The sequence below is a fragment of the Geotrypetes seraphini genome, chromosome 5, assembly GCF_902459505.1.
Source record: "Geotrypetes seraphini chromosome 5, aGeoSer1.1, whole genome shotgun sequence".
NCBI lineage: Eukaryota > Metazoa > Chordata > Amphibia > Gymnophiona > Dermophiidae > Geotrypetes > Geotrypetes seraphini.
In genome coordinates this window covers 253,807,077-253,827,733 of record NC_047088.1, presented here as the reverse complement: position 1 = coordinate 253,827,733, position 20,657 = coordinate 253,807,077, and the positions used below count along the sequence as shown (strand labels likewise).

The window sequence follows — 20,657 nt, the reverse complement described above, 5'->3', positions numbered from 1 at the left end:
TGCAAGATAATTGTTGCAAAAAGGCAAACGGACTTTTCCTCCTGTGCATTGGATTTTCCAAGATGGCCTCTACAACGTTGGTAATTTGGATTGACAGCTTTCACGACCAGTTGAGCGTACCCATCGATGACTGGGCAGTGGCAAGTGAAAGTCTAAATTGAAGACAGGCAGTAAAAAATCTGCTGAAAATATTAATCCATGGGTCTGTGACATGTGGCGTCATAGGAGTAGAATTGTTCATGTAGCTCCTACAGATGGTTCCATCCCGGGTTGTCCAAGTGGCGATGGAGAACACGGAATATATTGATCCTTTGCTAATAATTCAAGGCTAACTTAGGCTTTACCCCTAAGTGCTTTATATGCATTACACTTCTCCCTCCGTATGCGCTTTGATAGGGGATTAACAGAACCGCAAATATAGAAAAACCGCAAACAACTTCATATGTTATTTGCTGTTTTCTATTAAAAACCATCGTGAATATGGTGAAACCGTCAATAACATGGTGGGAGGCCTGGCCTGTTCCTGAAGGAGAGGCAAAACACGGTGAAGAAAGTACTGGGAATTGGTGATTTTCTCTGTAAACACTTGGAATCGGCGATTTCTCTATGTAAGCTGATGTAATTTGGGGGGAGGAGCCAGCAAGCTAGACACCGTGAATAATCGAAACCGTGCATGCTGAAACCGCATTGCAAAGGAAGAAGTCTGATAGGGCAGTAGAGTACAGTATGTAAAAATAGTAAAGGACCATTTTGCTAACAGCACACGGTATCTGCTACAGGGCCCATAGGAATCGTTAGTTTGGATTTTTTTTTAATTTCTACAACAAAAGGTTTAATGACTTATTTCAAAGATCTTTGGTTGTCCCTTGAAGGTAAGAGCTTAAGAAACGTGTTCTGCTTGGCTTGGATTATCAGTGCAATCCCCAGGCTGAGGTGCAAGGCTTTAGAAGAACTAATCTTGGTCCTCCTGTCTGCTCTGCCTTCTGCTTGGAATCTGCGGCTTTGCTCTTTGCTAGCAACCTATAAACTGAAACATGGTGTAAGACAGTACATGGATTAATACCTACTTACCTTTGTGGCTCATTTTAACTTTATGGATAGAAAACCAACCTTGCGCAAACTTCCATCTGTTTTCTGTATTTAAAAGCATTTTTTCAAAACAGCTTACCAAGCCGGCCTCTGGGGCAAGAATTTTAGTAAATTGATATATAATTTTTGTTCATACTAAACTTTTAGAAGAAGGCTCAAAACTCATCTCTTTGCCAAATTTTATAGAGAAGTATTCTGTAATTTAAATATGTAATTCCCTGTGCATCGAACTGAGTTTTTGCAGTATATAAATGGCTTATGTTTTGCATAAATTCAGGGAATGCCCACCACGTCCCTCCCATTTTCATATCCCTTTTTTGGACTTGTATGTAAAATGTTGCATCTAAATTTATGCCCATTAATTTTAATTAAAATCAATTAGCACCAATAATTGCTCATTAAGATCCCAGTTATTTGCACTCATTGGTTCGCTATTCAATTAAATTTCACCTGCAAATTAGGTATGCATGCAGTTCGAGGGTTGACCTTTTATTTTCTTGCTGCTATAATATCCTTTCTCCATTGTGTTTCTGCTGAGGTTGGTCTGAGAGCACTTAATCTGACAAGCATAAAGCTGAGGTGGTCCCTGACTGGAATCCCCCTCCCCCCCCAGCAGCTCTTAATATCTCTGGTTAGTAATGCTTTCCAACTGCAATTATGTTTGCAACTTCCGAGGGCTTGTCTCATCTAGTTTCTCTAGGATGTGAAACAAACAAAAAAAACAACCCAAAACAAAACCCTTAAGCCTTATCTGCATTTTTGAACAGGATTGTGTAAGCTGAAACTCCTGACAGCTCATGGAATGTCATTCCTTCTAAGGTTTGCTCACGCTGTATGGGGAGAGGGAGGGAGGGGGACCGAGACAGCCAATTCCCAATGCAGAATCTCTTCCCCAGTAGGTGTTATCTGTCAATAGACCTGTGGTTTTTGATATCCCACATTTATTTGGTTAATTTTATATCCTGTCCTCCCAAACGAGCTCAGAACGGTTAACAAGGTTGACATACATAATGCATAGACAATGAAGTAACATAAGTACCACTACTATTACTTATTTCTATAGCGCTACCAGACGCACTCAGTCAGCACTGTATAGAGTCACAAAGAAGACTGTAAACTCTTTCAAGAAAGGACTATCTAAAAGCCAAGACAGCCAAACCAGGATGCCATGGATCCAGTTAAGGGGAAGGGTTAATTTGCTGGCTGGGTTGGAGGGCAGAGGGGAGTACAGGACAATCAAGCCATTGTGACATCACCGATGAGATTGGCTCTTATTGGTGGAATGAGGCATTATGACATCACAAGCTCAGCTCTGCTTCCCAAAGACTGAAATTCTTCACACTAATACTACTATGAATTATTTCAATAGCGCTACCAGACGCACACAGCACTGTATAGAGTCATAAAGAAGACAGTCCCTGCTCCAAAGAGCTTACAATCTAAACAGACAAGACAAACAGAATGTCATGGATACAGTTAAGGAGAACGGTTAATCTGCTGGCTGGGTTGGTGGGCGAAGGAGTAGGGTTATGGATTGAAGGCTATATTAGTGAGGTGGGTTTTTAGTCTGCTTTTAAACAAGGGAAGGGAAGAGGCATGATGGATGAACTGGGGTAGTTTATTCCAGGCATAGGGGGGCAGCTAGATGAAAGGAAAAAAGTCTGGAATTGGCAGTGGAGGAGAAGGGTAACGCTAAGAGTGACTTATCTGAGGAACAGAGTTCTCTGGGAGGTGTATATGGAGATTACTCTCGTTCCTGGAGTAAACCCATCCGGGGTACCCTCAGGGCTCCCCGTTATCGCCCACGCTATTCAATATTTATGTTTTGTCTTTAGGACATTTATTGCAAAATTTGAATTTAAATTTTTATATATATGCAGACAATATTTCTATTTTAATTCCTTTAAATAATTTAACCAATGATATTTTAAAACAAATTTCTCATTCCATGACTGAGATAGAGAAATGGACAATCAATTTTTAAATTGAAACTTAATACAGAAAAGACTAAATTTTTTCTGGCCAGCCCAAAAGATAAAATAACCAGACCATCGATTTACTTAAACGGTCATGATTATCCGATTTCAAAATCTATAAAAATACTGGGCGTCATACTAGATTCGCATTTAAATATGGTTGAACATACGAATTCAGTGGTAAAGTGCTTTTTTGCACTATGAAATCTAAAGACCATTAAAAAATATTTTCATCCTCTTTCTTTCAGGTTATTGGTACATACTATCTATATTGGATTACTGCAATGTTGTTTATTTGGGAGCCCCAAAGAAAATTATGAGAAAATTTGAGAATAGTACAAAATACGGCTGTCCGACTGATATTGGGTTCATTCATAACGGGCATTCAGCAGCTCCAGTGAAATAGTAAACCTATAGATTCAGCTGGTCTTTGAGTGGCACAAGTAGACCAGAGTTTCAGGAGCCATAATGAATATGCATGAGAGAGCTTGTTGCAGTTTGTTAGGTCTCTTCACGTCTCGTCAGGTAGAACCGACGTTTTAGCCATCATGCTGTGGTTTTTCTTCAGGGTACGCTGAGAGGTCTCGGTAGTTGTCTTTATATATAGTGGGACCTCCAAACCCGATTGGTTGGGACTTGGAGGTGAATGAGGCAGGAAAGTCTGGTCACCAATTTGAATTTTGGGTGGTAAAGTCCTTTAGTCACAAACTTTTTTGAATTTTGGCATGAAATTCGGTTGGTCTCTTCCCCCCCCTCCCCCGTAGAATGGAAAATTCGCTGGTGAATTTTAAGATGTTCTCCCTGTGGAGCTGGGCTCTATGTTCTCTTAGGCTTCCGTGGCTGGCAGCATGCTTGTTGCAGTTTTCCGGGTCTCTCTGCATCTGGTCGGGTAGAACCAACGTTTTAGCCATCATGCTGTGTGCTGTGAGGTCTGTAGTTTGCCTTTGTAGATAGATAGAGAGAGAGATAGATAATGGGTCCTCAAACCTGATTGATTGGGACTTGAGGTGATTGAGGCAGCAAGGTCCATTGGTCATAAATCTGAATTTTGTCAGGAGAGTCCGGTTAGGATTGTTCTGAGGAGACAACGTACAAGATTCCCTGTTAGATCGCCTCTAGGAAACCATGAAAATTCAGCTTGGAAAACTGTTTGGGAAAATTCAGCTTTCTAGGTCTACGTAGCCTTTCCAGATGACATCCCGCTATCCCCCACCCACCTCACGGATCCAGTCAGTTCCTGAGGAGTAGAACTGTATTTCTCTAATATATTTGTTGCTAATTGTCGCTTGTCTTATTTCTGTGTGGCGCAGTAGGTAAAGCTACAGCCTCGGCACCCTGAGGTGCCCTGAGGTGCCTCAAACCCACGCTGCTCCATGTGACCCTGGGCAAGTCACTTAATCCCCCGTTGCCCCAGGTACTTTAGATAGATTGTGAGGGGAAAATACTTGAGTACCTGAATAAATTCATGTAAACCATTACGAGCTCTCCTGTGAGAACGATATAGAAAAATGAATGAATAAAAACATAAATACTAATTCATCATAGCCTGCCAAACGGACCAAAGAACCGCCTAATTTCTAGATTGCATTTTGTGCTTATTGCCTAGCTTGTAGAATGGTGTCTAGGTTGTGGGTCTGTGGCTTATTGGTTTATTGCTGGGCATCAGTGGAAATATTTTGGGAGCTGTAGAAATTTACAAAAAAAAAAATTTAATTTGGGCTAGCAAAGTATCCCAGGCAGTATGTGCCATGTGGAGGGTCCTTGGCTTACTTTGAATTGGGTCTTAAGCTCTCTAATCAGATTTTGCAGTAACAGTCACTATTTCGGGGAGGGGGGATCACACTTAGGCTTTCAGGTTCAGGGCTCAGGGTTGTAGATTCTCTAGAAGGAGACGTGTATGAGCATCAGCTTGGCAGTGTTGCTGCTGCAGTCTCTGGACTAGTTGTATTGGGGGTGGGGGAGGCTGGCATAAAATAGTGGAAAATCCCCAGTTCTAGTGAATGAGGCCAGGTCTCGGCTCCGGTTCCGATTCAGCTGGAAATGCAGACGAATAGTTTAAATTTCTCTTTTTTTTAACTGATCTTGCATGTTGTGTTTTTCTTTACTCTCCCCTTCTGTCCTCTCCAGTAGTGGGGGTGGGGGGGCAGCATCCGCTCTTCTTGATGGTACGCGTTCTGCCCAGTGGCTTCCAGAACTTGCTTTTCTGCTAGTATCCTGCATCAACTTCCTGCTGTCTCTTCCAGTGCATTCTGGGATGCGACTTGGAAAACCAGAAGTAGAGTTTCATCTCGTGGTAACATGGAGCCTGGCAGCACAGAGGGACATTTTGGGCTGTAACAAACCTGTGTTTCAGGACACACAAAAAAATGTAGCCGTTGGTTTATCATATGGATTTGTGTTGAGAGGAGGTGTGACAGTGCTATGCAAAATGCACTTCACTTTGTCTACAAAGCGACTTTGGATTCTGACAGGTATCACTTGAGTGATACAATTAATTTCCTTCCTCCTCCCCTTTTTTTCCCCCCCAGGACTGCTGAATTTGAAACCCTGCAAATAACTTTATTTAGCTTGGACCTGACTGGTGGTCATAAGGACAGAACTGGAATTTTTCAGGGTTGTGAATGCTCCCGTAGCTGGCACTCTTAAAAGCACAATAGTACCCTTTGTTCATCTTCCTCCTCCTCCTCCTCCTCTACCCCCCGCCCCCTCAAAAAAAAAAAGAAAACCAAACAAACACTGGGATGCTTGCCAGTCCATTGTAAGGATTCCACAGACAGCGAGGCCTTACAGACCTCGCTGAAGCATTTAATGCTGGTGTCTTGGCTGCACGGTTCCTAGTCCACTGCCCAGACACACATCTGTCTCTGCTCCTTGGTGACCTCATTCTCCCCTCATGGGTGTTTTGTTCTCGGATCCCATCTGTTGGCAGCTTCTTTTTTGTTTCAGAGAACACACTGATTCTAAAATACATTGTTTTCCTGCCTTCCCCCACCAAAACATCACTTTACCAGTCTCTCTCCCCCCCAAAAATAAACCCCCAACCCTGAAGAATTATAGAGCTGTACGTGTATGAGGAATCTTGTGTAAACATTGCTGAAATCTTGTACCACTTTCACATTGTACCAGTCATATTTAGAGGGTTCAGATGTTGGTACCATTGAGCCAGTGAGTTTTGGAGGGCAGATGGACAGGTCAGTGCCGGTCCTTAAGACTCGCTAGGCAGCGCCCAGTTGCACCGAACCATCTGACACATACTGGCTCCTGTTTAGCCTCCCCTTTTATGACGCCGCGTTAGGCTTTTTTATCGCTAGCCATGGCGGTATTAGCTCCGACGCTCAGGAATTCTATGAGCGTCGGAGCTCATACTTCTGTAACCGGCGATTTAAAAAAAATAAAGCCTAACGCAGCTTCATAAATGAAAATTTGATCTAGGGTTTACAGTACCATCACCTTTAAAAGGAGCATTAGACGGGACTGTTTTTCAGCAGGACATGTGCTTTTCAGAATAAGCTTTGGATGTAAACCGACTACTGAAGGTCAGATGTGTTCCACCCTGCAATCAAATTAGAAAAATGTAAATTATAGTGACGCCATTTTCTTGATGAACAGCTGAAGCAATAAATACCAATTTTCTCCTCTTCAGAAAAAAGCGAAAGGCCAGGAACTGTTTGATCAGATCATGTATCACCTGGATCTCATTGAGAAGGATTACTTTGGACTGAGGTTCATGGATTCGGCACAGGTGGCGGTAAGTGTTGACCTTTTTTGCATTCCCCTCTGTTAAACTGACCTCTTTCCTCTTCTCACACCTTAAACCCTCTCTGGTGTCACCCTGACCTTTAGAGCACCATCTGTACTTTCTTCAGTGGTACTGAAGAATTTGTGTGGTGTTCCTGTATTTTTAATATGATTTGTCTAGGTTTTCATTTTGTCAACTGTTTAGAAATTCTTTTGAAGAAAGAAAAGAGGAAATGTTCAGATTTATTTTTTTTTTCTTTAGCATTTTTAATGCATTTTTTTTTACGCAATAGCTCTGCACTATGCAAGTCTGTTAAGAACATAAGAATAACCTTATTGGGTCAGACCAATGGTCCATCAAGCCCAGTAGCCCGTTCTCATGGTGGCCAATCCAAGTCACTAGTACCTGGCCAAAACCCAAGGTGTAGTAATATTCCATGCTACTGATCCAGGGCAAGCAGTGGCTTCCCCCGTATCTTTCTCAATAACAGACTATGGTCTTTTCCTCCCAGAACTTGTCCAAACCTTTTTTAAAACCAGCTACATTAATCGCTCTTACCACATCCTCTAGCAACGCATTCCAGAGTTTAACTATTCTCTGAGTGAAAAAAATATTTCCTCCTATTGGTTTTAAAAATATTACTCTGTAACTTCTTTGAGTGTCCCCTAGTCTTTATAAATCTTGATGCAGTAAAAAAAAAAAATCGATGAACTTGTACCCATTCTAGCCCACTCAGGATTTTTAGACTTCAATCATATCTCCCCTCAGCCATCTCTTTTCCAAGCTGAAGAGCCCTAACCTTTTTAGTCTTTCATTATATGAGAGGAATTCCATCCCCTTTATCATCTTGATTGCGGTTCTTTGAACATTTTCTAGTACCGCTATATCTTTTTTTGAGATAAAGAGACTAGAACTGAATGCAATACTCGAGGAGAGGTCGCAGCATTGAGCAATACAGAGGCATTATAACATTCTTAGTCTTGGTTACCATCCCTTTTTTTAAGAATTCCTAGTATAGTCAAACCTCGGTTTGCAGGTAACATGCTGTGTGAGTGTTTTGCAAGACGAGCAAAACACTCCAGCAATTTTGACTCGCAAGTCAAGCGCTGTCCCGATAAACAAGCAGTTACGACGTTGTGGGTCCCTGTATAGCTGCAGGCAGCGCCGCTTAAAGAAGATGCCTCTGCTGTCCGCCAGTCTTCCATACCACATTGGAGAACCCCCGAGCCCGGCATCCAGGCATCATCCAGACAGGTACCCACCCCTGGGCCACCCTCACCACTGCTTCCCAGTTCCTTGTAGCACCTTTTGGGTTTTGGAACAAATCATCTGCACTGCCATTATTTTCTAAGGGGAACTTTGATTTGATATACGAGTACTTTGTATTACGAGCATACTTCTGAAACAAATTATGCTCGTAAACCAAGGTACCACTGTATTTTTGCTTTTTAGGCTGCTGCCACACATTGGGTGGAAGGTTTCATCATATTGTCTACAATGACACCCAGATCCTTTTCTTGGGCACTAACCCCCAAGTTGGACTCTAGCATCCGGTAACTGTGATTCGGGTTATTCCCAATGTGCATCACTTTGAGTTTGTTCACATTAAATTTCATCTTCCACTTGGACGCCCAGTCTTCCAATTTCCTAAGGTCTACTTGCAGTTTTTCAAAGTCCGCATGCGTTTTGACAACTTAGAGCAGTTTAGTGTCATCTGCAAATTTAATTATCTTACTCGTCGTTCGAATTTCCAGATCATTTATAAATAAGTTAAATAGCACCGTTCCCAGTACAGATCCCTTTGGTATACCAGTAATTACCCTCCTTCATTGAGAAAAATGGCCATTTAGCCCTACCTTCTGTTTTCTGTTCTTAATCCACAATTGAACATTGCCTTCCTATCCTATGACTTTTTAATTTTCTCGGGAACCTCCCAGGAGGAACTTTATCAAACGCTTTCTGGAAATCTAGATACAATACATCAGTGGTTCTCAACCCTGTCCTGGGGACCCCACAGCCAGTCGGGTTTTCAAGATATCCCTAATGAATATGCATGAGAGAGATTTGCATATAATGGAAGTGACAGGTATGCAAATCTCTCTCATGCATATTCATTAGGGATATCTTGAAAACCCGACTGGCTGCGGGATTCCCGGGACAGGGTTGAGAACCACTGCAATACATCAACCAGCTCACCTTTTATCCACATGTTTATTCACACCTTCAAAGAAGTCAAGCAAATTGGTGAGGCAAGACCTCCCTTGGCTTGAACCCATGCTGACTCTGTCTCATTAAATCATGCTTGTCTACATGTTCCATAATTTTATTTTTTATAATTGTTTCTGCTATTTTGCCCGGCACTGAGTCACTGGTCTATAATTCCCCAGATCTCCCCTGGAACCCTTTTTTAAAATCGGCGTAACGTTGGCCACCCTCCAATCTTCAGGTAGTACAGATGATTTTAGCAACAGTTTCATGTTTGAGTTCTTTCATTACCCTAGGATGTATACCATCTGGTCCAGGTGATATATTTCTCTTTAGCTTGTTGATTTGGCGTAGTACGTCTTTCCAAGTTCACCAAGATTTCTTTCAATTCCTCTGCTTCATTACTGTTGAAATCCATTTCCAGTTCAGGTAGATTTCTTATATTCTCTTCCGCAAAGACCAAAGCAAAGAATTCATTCAGTCTCTCTGCTATGGCCTTATTCTCCCTGACAGCACCTTTTAACTCTTTGATTATCCAACAGTCCCACAGATTCCTTCACAGGTTTTATGCTTTTGATGTACCTAAAAAAATTTGTTACAATGAGTTTTTGCCTCTTTGGCAAGTTGTTCTTCATATTTTTGTTTAGCTTTCTTTATCAGTGTTTTGCATCTAACTTGCCAGTGGTTATGTCTCTTCGTATTTTCCGTTCATTAAAGGATGTTTTATTGGCTGTAATAGCCTCTTTCACTTCACCTTTTAACAACACCGGCTCTCTTCCTCTTCCTTCCTCCTTTTTTAACATGTAGAATACATCTGGTGTGGGCTTCCACGTTTGTAATTCTAAACAACGTCCACACCTGGTTTTGCAAGGGAGCTTAGAACAGTTTACATGAATTTATTCAGGTATTCAAGCATTTTTCCCTGACTGTCCCATTGGGCTCACAATCTATCTAAAGTACCTGGGGCAATGGAGAGATTAAGTGACTTTCCCAGGGTCACAAGAAGCAGCGTGGGTTTGAACCCACAACCTCAGGGTGCTGAGGCTGTAGCTTTAATCACTGCGCCATACACTCCCAAATTACAAAACCTTCAGGAAGGAAATAAAAACCAGGTTGTTCAAGAAATATGTTAAGATAAACTCCTGATGCAACCAATTATCCTCAATCCATCACCAGACTCCAAATGTTACAACCAATAGTCTCCATGTAATCTTCTGGAAATGACCAGAATCTCTTCCTTTTGTAATCCGCCTAGAACCGCAAGGTGTTTTTAGAATAAAAGAAACTAATGTAATGTAAGGCTGATCAAGTAGTGGGATTAAAAGCAGGGCTGGATAAGCCAGTTAGCAGCCTTAGATTGTTTTACCGTCCCTGTCCCTACTTGGCATTGGTCAGTTAGAAATGGGCAGAAGGCTACATCATCAAAAAACATGCCATGCACATGTTGCTCGACTTAAATGCATGTTGATCTGGATTCATAAAACATGATCGTACATTACTATCTGGCCTATGGTTTTCTCTGATTTTTTTTTTAAGTTGAGGCTATTCTGGATTCAAATGAACTGAAGAAGAGCTGCCAAATATCTTCTACGTAAGATCTTGACACTGCTGACCAGTGTATGTCAATGACTTCCCCAGTGGTGTAGCAAGGATGAGTAGCGCCCCTCCCTCGTACCCTCTTTAATTTTCCCACTATTGTGTACTTGCTGCCTGTGTTGGCTCTTTATCTCTGATATCACTTCTTAGGTGCGGGACCAGGAAGTGATGTTGGAAAGAACTGATACCAGAAAATGACACGGGGACAAATTTTTCCCCGCACCTGTTCCTGAGAGTTTTGTGGCTGTCCTTGCCCCATTCCTGTAAGCTCAGCCTTAACCTCACAAGCCTCGAACACTTATGATTTTAAAGTGTTTGAGGCTTGTGCAGGTGAGGGGCGGAGTTTAGGCATTGGTGGAATGAGGCATTATGACATCACAATCTGAGCTCTAGAATGTTGCTACTTAGGATGTTAAAGCGTTTGAGGCTTGTGCAGATGAGGACGGAGCTTAGGCATTGGTGGAATGAGGCATTATGACATCACAATCTGAGCTCTAGAATGTTGCTACTTAGGATGTTAAAGCGTTTGAGGCTTGTGCAGATGAGGACGGAGCTTAGGCATTGGTGGAATGAGGCATTATGACATCACAATCTGAGCTCTAGAATGTTGCTACTTATGATTTTAAAGTGTTTGAGGTTTGTGCAGATGAGGACGGAGCTTAGGCATTGGTGGAATGAGGCATTATGACATCACAATCTGAGCTCTAGAATGTTGCTACTTAGGATTTGAAAGTGTTTGAGGCTTGTGCAGATGAGGACGGAGCTTAGGCATTGGTGGAATGAGGCATTATGACATCACAATCTGAGCTCTAGAATGTTGCTACTTAGGATTTGAAAGTGTTTGAGGCTTGTGCAGATGAGGACGGAGCTTAGGCATTGGTGGAATGAGGCATTATGACATCACAATCTGAGCTCTAGAATGTTGCTACTTAGGATGTTAAAGCGTTTGAGGCTTGTGCAGATGAGGACGGAACTTAGGCATTGGTGGAATGAGGCATTATGACATCACAATCTGAGCTCTAGAATGTTGCTACTTATGATTTTAAAGTGTTTGAGGTTTGTGCAGATGAGGACGGAGCTTAGGCATTGGTGGAATGAGGCATTATGACATCACAATCTGAGCTCTAGAATGTTGCTGCTTAGGATTTTAAAGGGTTTGAGGTTTGTGCAGATGAGGACGGAGCTTAGGCATTGGTGGAATGAGGCATTATGACGTCACAATCTGAGCTCTAGAATGTTGCTGCTTAGGATTTTAAAGGGTTTGAGGCTTGTGCAGATGAGGATGGAGCTTGCAGGGATAGGAAAATGAGTTCCGCGGGGACAGAGAAAAATTTGTCCCTGTGTTATTCTGTAGTTGACACTGACACTGGCAGTAAGTTCTTGATACTGGTTGCACCGGGAAAATTAGAGGGACGATGAAAGGAAGGGGTGCACGGCAGGGGGTAGAAAGGAGGACAGATGCCTGCACTCCCACGAAGACAGCGCGTGAGGCAGACACCCTCCACTCCCCTAATTAGTACACCACTAATTATCGATGAAATCCTGAATGAGGTATGAATTTCCACTCGCGTTCTCTTCAGCTGTTGAGAAATATCTTGCCCTTGCATGTGGCGTCTCTTACCATCTCCTTCCCTCTTTCTGTCTTGAGCTTTGGTACCGAGGCAGAGAATAGCTGAAACCCCCCCCCCAACCCAGAATGAGAATGGGGCCTACACCCAGAGCTCTCCAGGGGCCACCATTGGCCCCCAGGCCTTGCACTGAAGAACACTGATCTAGACAGCTAAACCAGCAGTGGCCCAGCATCCACAAAGAAGACGGCTTGTTTTTCTTGAGTTTCAACTGTATATTGCATAAGTAGATCAGTTACTGTTTGCAGAAACTGAAACTGGAAGTTTTCTGCCTCAGGGCAAGAGTCTCTTTGGACTGGATAGTCATAGTTCCTGATAAGCTGATACTGCAGCGAGGTAGATATGGAAAGTCTGTAGAATGAGCTGACTTATTGCAGAGGTGGAGCTTGAAAAGGGAGATATTTTAAAGGGTTAGACTCAAAAGGAAATTTGTGATACTTGGGTCTAAAAGAAGATTGTTCGTTTGTGGTGAAAGGGAGTCCGCTTTCCAAGAGGAGAGAGGCAGAACAGTGCTGCGTGATATGCAGCAAAATGGAGAATCTTCTTCACAGAGGGAAGGGGTAAGAGAAAGACCCACAAGGCTAGAGGGCAAGGAGGGGCACCAGTAGGACCGGTGCCTGAGAATAGGATAACAGTGTGCATCACTTAAAAGCAGTGATTGGAGGAAAAGGGTCACATGTAGAGGCTGACCTATCAGAGCACAGATAGTAAGGCCAATCAAGAAGTAACAGCCTAAAAGTACAGTATAAAAAAATAAATGCAAAACATCCTAATGCATTGTAGCTTCAAACTAAGTTTCATTTTCCAACTACTCTGCCATGATTAGTGCTTTTGAAATCTTCACAATGGTAGAGACATTGCTAATGGGGTTTTGTTTTGTTTTTTTAATTCTTTATTACTAACAAAAAGTGCAACACAATATTCACATCAGTAATAATAAATAAGCACTTAAATACAATCAGTATTAGTACTACAATTACCTAAAAGATCACCCTAAAGATACCCCCCCCCCGTATGTGTCTGAATTACATCAGTAAAAGAAGGCTAAATGAACTATAACAATTGTACAAAAGATGTTAATGGACCCCAAACTAAGTTAAATATCTTAGAATGCCCTAAAATGTCAGCATTCATCTTTTCGTACCTGTAGCTTAAACACTCGCCCACCAATAGGAAAAATTAAGACGATCACAATTTTTCCAATTTCGAGTCACTGCTAATGTTTAGTTGATCATTATCAGAGCGCTTTGCAGGCATTCTAAAGGAAATGCCCCTTCTTATCCTATTACAAATGGGACAGAAAATATAGGGCAAAATAGATCTGGAAATAAACCAGAAGAGGCAGAAAGAGCATTACAGAAACCCATAAAATGTAAGCAAGAACTGTTCAATGTTTCTGCAGGTTTTTAGCTGTTCTAGGGTTCCTTAGCCAAGATCACTCACCCCCTGTGTTTGCAGTGCATCAGGCTTTTATTCAATTGCGTATAGGCCAGTGGTCTTCAAGTCAAACCCTTTGCAGGGCCACATTTTAGATTTGTAGATACTCGGAGGGCCTCAGAAAAAATCTTTCCTTTTGGCTAAGTCTTAATAATAATGTTGTCATTTATAGCTAAAGAGACAAATGATCAAGAAATGGTTTTATTTTACTTTTGTGATTAAGATAAACATACCGAGAGCCTCAAAATAGTACCTGGCGGGCCACATGTGGCCACCGGGCCATGAGTTTGAGACCACTAGTATAGACTATATCTTAAAACCGACTGGGGGGGGGGAGTTTTTTCATGCAGCATCTACATCCCCTATCTCAAAGTTTACTTGAGGAAAAAAGTACCTAAGTCTTCAAAGTTAAGATGCCACTGATGGAGACAATGGAATATTGAAGGGGGTAAGGCGTTCCACGAAGGGGAACTAAACAGTTAATTGCTGAATGGCAAGTACACTCCTGTCGTGCCCTTACAGGCAGAGGTTCCATGAAAAATTTGGTCAATTTGAGAGCAGAAGGATGTAGCTGAAATAGGCCTCCTATTCCCCATATATGAGCTCACCCTGACATGACTCTTACCGAGGCCAGCAGTGGTGAATGATAAGCCTAGTAAAACCGTAAAGAAGTCTTCATTGCATGGAAGAATCCTTTATTTGCTTCTACAACGTGTCAAAGCGTCTAGCATGTTTGCTGGGATTTGTTAAAGTGTGACCCAAGGAAACCTAAAATTCCTTCTTGTATCAAGACCATTATAAATTCAGTTATCAGATGACCTGGTCGAGGCTGGTTTTCTTGTCTGGCATATGTTCTGTTAAATTGCATTTGAGAGCAGTTTTTATAGTTCACTATCACTTTTGACCTGCTGTTGTGGGTCTGCTGACATAAGCTGATGTACCTAAGTGGGGGCCCTGAGTCCAGGTTTCCCTCTATCCCTTCTAACAGTCAATGTGAAATTTCCTCACTTTGTCATTTTGTATAAAGAGGTCTTAATAATTGTAATATTTCCTGTGCTGATTAGATGTTAGATTTCTTTACCTTCTTAGTAAAACGATCTAAGTCTTCTTGAGGGGTAAAAAACCCCAAAAAATATCCAAAACACATAATCATTCTCCATGTTAGAAAATATTTTTTGGTAGTGGAGAAAAGGAGAAATGTGTTTAGTAGTAGAACTTGGGAAGTCCTTGCAGTTAGAATAAGGGGTAATGCTGCACTGCTTTAAACTCATTTATCCCAGGACAAGCAGGCAGGTATTCTCACTAGTGGGTGATGTCATCAGACAGAGCCCCGGTACGGACGTCTCACAAGCACGTGTTGCTTGTAGAAACTTAAAGTTTCTAGATGCCCGCACCGCGCATGCGCCGGTGCCTTCCTACCCGGAGATCCGGGCGTGTCTCCTCAGTTCTTTCTTTTCCGCGGAGCTGAGAAGTTCAACTTCATCATGCGCTAGCTGAATTCAGTTAAATTTGCCTTCCTTGTCCGCGTTTTCGCTTTCTTTTAATTACAGTTAACAGTTCTTTTCTTTTTCAGTAAAAAAAAAAAAAAAAAAAGAAGATTATTTCCTCCGGCGGGTCGAACGGGCCGGCCACGTGGCTCAGGCCCACTGGCTTCGACCTCGCGGCGGAGATTTTCCGGCCTATGTCCCGGCCAATCACCGGGTTTAAAAAGTGCAGCAAGTGCCAACGCGCGATTTCACTCTCGGACCCTCACTGGCGCTGTTTGCAGTGTTTGGGCCCTGACCACATCCCGAAATCGTGCAGGCCTTGCTCTACCCTTATGGCACGCTCTTTCAAGCGGCGTTGCCTATTGTGGGAATCGATGTTCAAGATGGACGCAGCTAAGGATCCCTCAGCCTCCACTTCATCTGATACTTCCCCGGTTCGGGCGAAACCGGCATCGACCCCTCCTGCATCGAGTGTGGTGAAACCGGCATCGCTCACCCCGACACCATCCACGAGCTCGACGTCGGTGCCTGCCCCGGTCTCCTCGGTTCAGGTACCTCTTCCTTCCACAGTGCCACCAATGGTCATCAAAGTGCCGAAAGCTACTAAGCAGAAGCACTCGGCCTCGAAGGAGCGCGATGTCCGTGCAGGAGGACCCCCTTTCGGTGCGGATCCCTCCTTATCGGCTTCGCTACGGTCCGTGCTGGAAGCTCAATTCGTTGAGCTCATGCAGACCATCGGACCCGGGCTCATCGCTGCCATACAGGGTGACCTCCCGGTACCGACCCAAAGGGGCGGTCCGCCCCCTCCCCCTACCCCACACCGTTCGACCTCGGCAACTGACGAGGACGAACGGGGGAGGGCGGCGATGCCCACGCGGCAAGCCTCGCTTACCGATATGCCGCCATTAGAACCCATTACGCCTCCGCGCCAACATGGGACCAGACCTCCGATCGATACTCGAAGCCCTGGGCATAGTCAGGAAGAGTTCTTCCGTACTCCTTACCAGACTTGGGTAGCATCGCAAGAACCCGCATCGCAAACCCAGTTGCGATCCACCGCTTCCAGCCCTATCCACTTGGGGGCCTCGGGAGAACATGCGATGCATAGACGATTCCGATCCCTGTCCCGCCACCGAGACGGGCACCGATCGAGACACTCATCCTGGCACTCCTCACGCCATTCGGAGGTGTCACCGCAGAAAAAACTGCAACGTAGGGGATACTCCTCATCAGAGGTTTCCCCTCCGGGGGGCCCGGAGTACGAGGAGACAGCGGTGCCCGATTCTCCTTGTCACTCCCCGATGTCCACGGACCTGGAGGCCTCCTCCTCCTCCAGCCCGTCCCACAGACCGACGCTGGCGGAACAATTGTCCTTCTCATCATTCCTCCGACAAATGGCGGATGATCTGGATGTGACCCTTGACACGGGCTCCCGATACTCCAAAGAGTATCTGGACACCATGCATTTACCTAACCCTCCAACGGAGTCGCTTCGGCTCCCCTTGCATAAATTACTGGACCAGACCTTCATGCAGTGCTTCGAAACACCGTACTCCATACCGGCGATCCCCAGCAAACTCGATGCTCGATACCGCATCGTACACCATAAAGGGTTCGAGGGCCCTCAACTCTCCCACCAATCCCTACTGGTCGAGTCCTCCCTTAAACGCTCTCATCCCTCCCAGGTCTACGCCTCTGTACCGCCGGGCCGAGAGGGGAGAACGATGGACAAATTTGGTAGAAAATTCTACCAAAACTCCATGATGGCGTCACGGGTGCTAAACTACAATTTCTTTTTCTCTTCCTATCTGGAGTTCTTCTTGCCGGTGCTCCGCAAGTTCACTCCGTTCATAGACAACCAAGCTCGATTCGAGTTCGAGGAAGTGGTAGCCTCCCTCTCCCAATTACGCCTCCAGCTGATGCAATCCTCCTTCGATGCATTCGAACTCTCGGCACGCGCCGCCGCAAGCGCGGTAGCTATGCGTCGCCTAGCATGGCTCCGTACAATCGATATGGATCCCAACCTACAGGACAGACTCGCCAACGTACCATGTGCTGGAGCTGACCTGTTCGATGAGTCTATCGAAACTGTTACCAAGAAGCTGTCGGATCATGAAAAATCCTTTCAATCCATCCTGCGGCCCAAACCCAAACCTCAACAGTCTCGACCTCCCAGACCACCCCTGATTTACCAGCGGCGTTACATGCCCAGACAAACGCCTGCTGCAAGACAGCCTACGAAGAGACAACCTCCCCAGAAGTCTCAGCAAAAACCTCAGCCACCGGCTGTACCTAAGGCTCCCCAGCCCTTTTGACGCCCCTCCCGGGAGCATAACCTCGGCCTCTCCCATAGGGGGCCGCCTCCATCTTTTTTACCATCGATGGGAGGCCATAACCACGGACCTATGGGTCCTCACCATCATAAGAGAAGGATACTCCCTTCAATTCCACCGGGTCCCCCCGGACCATCCTCCAAGAGAGTATCCTTCAAGCTCGACGCAGACCGCCCTTCTTCTTCAGGAAGTCCAAACCTTACTTCAGCTTCGGGCCGTCGAGCCGGTCCCGTCAGACCAATTGAACCGGGGGTTTTACTCCCGGTACTTCCTCGTCCCGAAGAAAACGGGCGACCTGCGACCCATTTTAGACCTTCGGGCCCTCAACAAGTTCCTGGTCAAAGAGAAGTTTCGCATGTTGACTTTGGCTTCTCTATACCCCCTCCTCGAGCAGAACGACTGGTTATGCTCCCTGGATCTCAAGGAGGCCTACACTCACATCCCCATTCACCCGGCCTCCCGAAAGTTCCTCAGATTTCGGGTGGGAAATCTGCACCTACAGTATCGAGTGCTACCATTCGGCCTATCTTCGTCCCCCAGAGTCTTCACAAAGTGCCTGGTGGTAGTGGCCGCAGCACTCCGGGACAGGGGTCTACAGGTGTTCCCATACCTCGACGACTGGCTCATCAAGGCCCCGTCAGCCCCAGAGGTCACTTCGGCGGCCTTGGCTACAACCTACTTCCTCCAGAATTTGGGCTTCGAGATCAACTTCTCCAAGTCTCATCTACAACCTACCCAGTCCCTCCCCTTCATCGGAGCGGTCCTGGACACCACCCGACTCCGAGCATTCCTGCCTCTGCAACGCATGGAGTCTCTTCTTCATCTCTGCCAGTCGGTGTCTACTCGCCAAACCCTACCGGCGAGACAACTGATGGTGCTCCTGGGCCATATGGCCTCCACAGTACATGTGACACCCTTTGCCAGACTCCACCTCAGGATCCCCCAGTGGACCCTGGCATCACAGTGGAATCAGACGTCCGATCCACTATCCAAACGCATCTTAGTCACACCTGCTCTTCGGCAGTCTCTACTTTGGTGGATGACCTCTTCGAATCTATCCAGAGGTTTGCTGATGCACTCTCCCCCCCATCAGAAAGTTCTCACGACCGATTCGTCGAATTATGCATGGGGGGGCCCACCTGGAGGGTCTCCGCACCCAGGGATTCTGGACCAGTGCGGAAAGACTACACCAAATCAATCTACTGGAACTCAGAGCCATCTTCAATGCGCTCCAAGCTTTCCAACACCTACTTCACGACATGGTAATCCTCATTCGCACAGACAATCAGGCCGCCATGTATTATATCAACAAGCAAGGAGGCACGGGCTCGGCCCTCCTTTGCCAGGAAGCTCTACGAGTCTGGGACTGGGCGGTGCGCCACAACGCCCTACTCAGAGCAGTATACATCCAAGGGGAGAACAACGTCTTAGCAGACAAACTAAGCCGTCTGCTACAACCGCACGAATGGACTCTCCATTCCAGACCCCTTCACCAAATCTTCACGCAATGGGGGACGCCTCAGATAGACCTCTTCGCGGCTCCCCACAACTCCAAACTGCCTCAGTTTTGCTCCAGGATCTACACTCCTCATCGCCTCGAGGCAGATGCTTTTCTACTGAACTGGGGGAAACGATTTCTATATGCGTTCCCACCATTCCCGCTGATCCAGAAGACCCTGGTCAAGCTGAAACTCGAACGGGCCACCATGATTCTAATAGCTCCTCGGTGGCCCAGACAACCTTGGTTCTCCCTCCTACTTCAACTCAGCAGCAGGGAACCAGTACCACTTCCAGTGTTTCCTTCACTACTTACTCAACATCAAGGATCACTACTTCATCCCAACCTGCAGTCTCTCCACCTGACAGCTTGGTTCCTCTCAACGTAACCCCTCACCAATTCTCACAAGAAGTGAGGGAGGTCTTGGAAGCTTCCAGGAAGCCCGCCACTCGACAATGCTACTCCCAGAAATGGACCAGATTCTCCTCATGGTGTGTTTCTAAGTCAAAGGAACCTCAGCGAGCTTCCTTATCCTCCGTGCTGGACTATCTCCTACACCTATCTCAATCTGGGCTCAAGTCCACATCCATACGAGTCCACCTGAGCGCTATTGCGGCGTTCCACCAGCCCCTACAAGGGAAACCCCTCTCGGCCCATCCGGTGGTCGCCAGATTTATGAAAGGACTCTTCCATGTTAACCCTCCTCTCAAACCACCCCCAGTGGTTTGGGACCTCAATGTAGTCCTTTCCCATCTCATGAAGCCCCCGTTTGAACCACTCAACAGGGCCCCTCTTAAGTATCTCACCTGGAAAATGCTTTTCCTTGTAGCCCTTACGTCCGCTCGCAGAGTCAGCGAACTCCAGGCATTGATGGCGGATCCACCATTCACAGTATTCCATCATGACAAGGTGGTCCTCCGCACTCACCCGAAATTCCTGCCTAAGGTGGTCTCCGAATTTCATCTCAACCAATCCATTGTACTTCCAGTATTCTTCCCTAAGCCTCATTCTCACCACGGAGAATCGGCCCTTCACACTCTAGACTGTAAACGTGCCTCGGCTTTCTACCTGGATCGCACCAAGCCACACAGAACCACTCCTCAACTTTTTGTCTCCTTCGATCCTAACAAGTTGGGAAGACCCATATCAAAGCGCACCATCTCTAATTGGATGGCGGCTTGTATCTCTTTCTGCTATGCCCAGGCTGGATTATCACTTCCTTGTAAGGTCACAGCCCATAAGGTCAGAGCAATGGCAGCCTCAGTAGCATTCCTCAGATCAACACCAATCGAGGAAATTTGCAAGGCTGCCACCTGGTCCTCGGTTCACACATTCACCTCACATTATTGTCTGGATACCCTCTCCAGACGGGATGGACAGTTTGGCCAAACAGTATTGAAAAACTTATTCTCTTAAGTCGCCAACTCCCCCTCCATCCCACTGAGGTTAGCTTGGAGGTCACCCACTAGTGAGAATACCTGCCTGCTTGTCCTGGGATAAAGCAATGTTACTTACCGTAACAGTTGTTATCCAGGGACAGCAGGCAGCTATTCTCACGTCCCACCCACCTCCCCTGGGTTGGCTTCTCAGGCTAGCTACCTGAACTGAGGAGACACGCCCGGATCTCCGGGTAGGAAGGCACCGGCGCATGCGCGGTGCGGGCATCTAG

At 45.5% G+C, this 20,657-nt stretch overlaps 1 protein-coding gene across 1 annotated transcript in view; it reads left to right on the top strand.

Annotated features, from left to right (window-relative positions):
• Positions 1-20,657, top strand: part of LOC117360717 (band 4.1-like protein 5) — a 166,879-nt gene that overhangs the window by 9,118 nt on the left and 137,104 nt on the right. Inside the window, exon 3 of the mRNA XM_033944960.1 lies at positions 6,709-6,813. Within this exon, the coding sequence (XP_033800851.1) occupies positions 6,709-6,813 (105 nt within the window). The remainder of the gene's footprint in view (positions 1-6,708; positions 6,814-20,657) is intronic.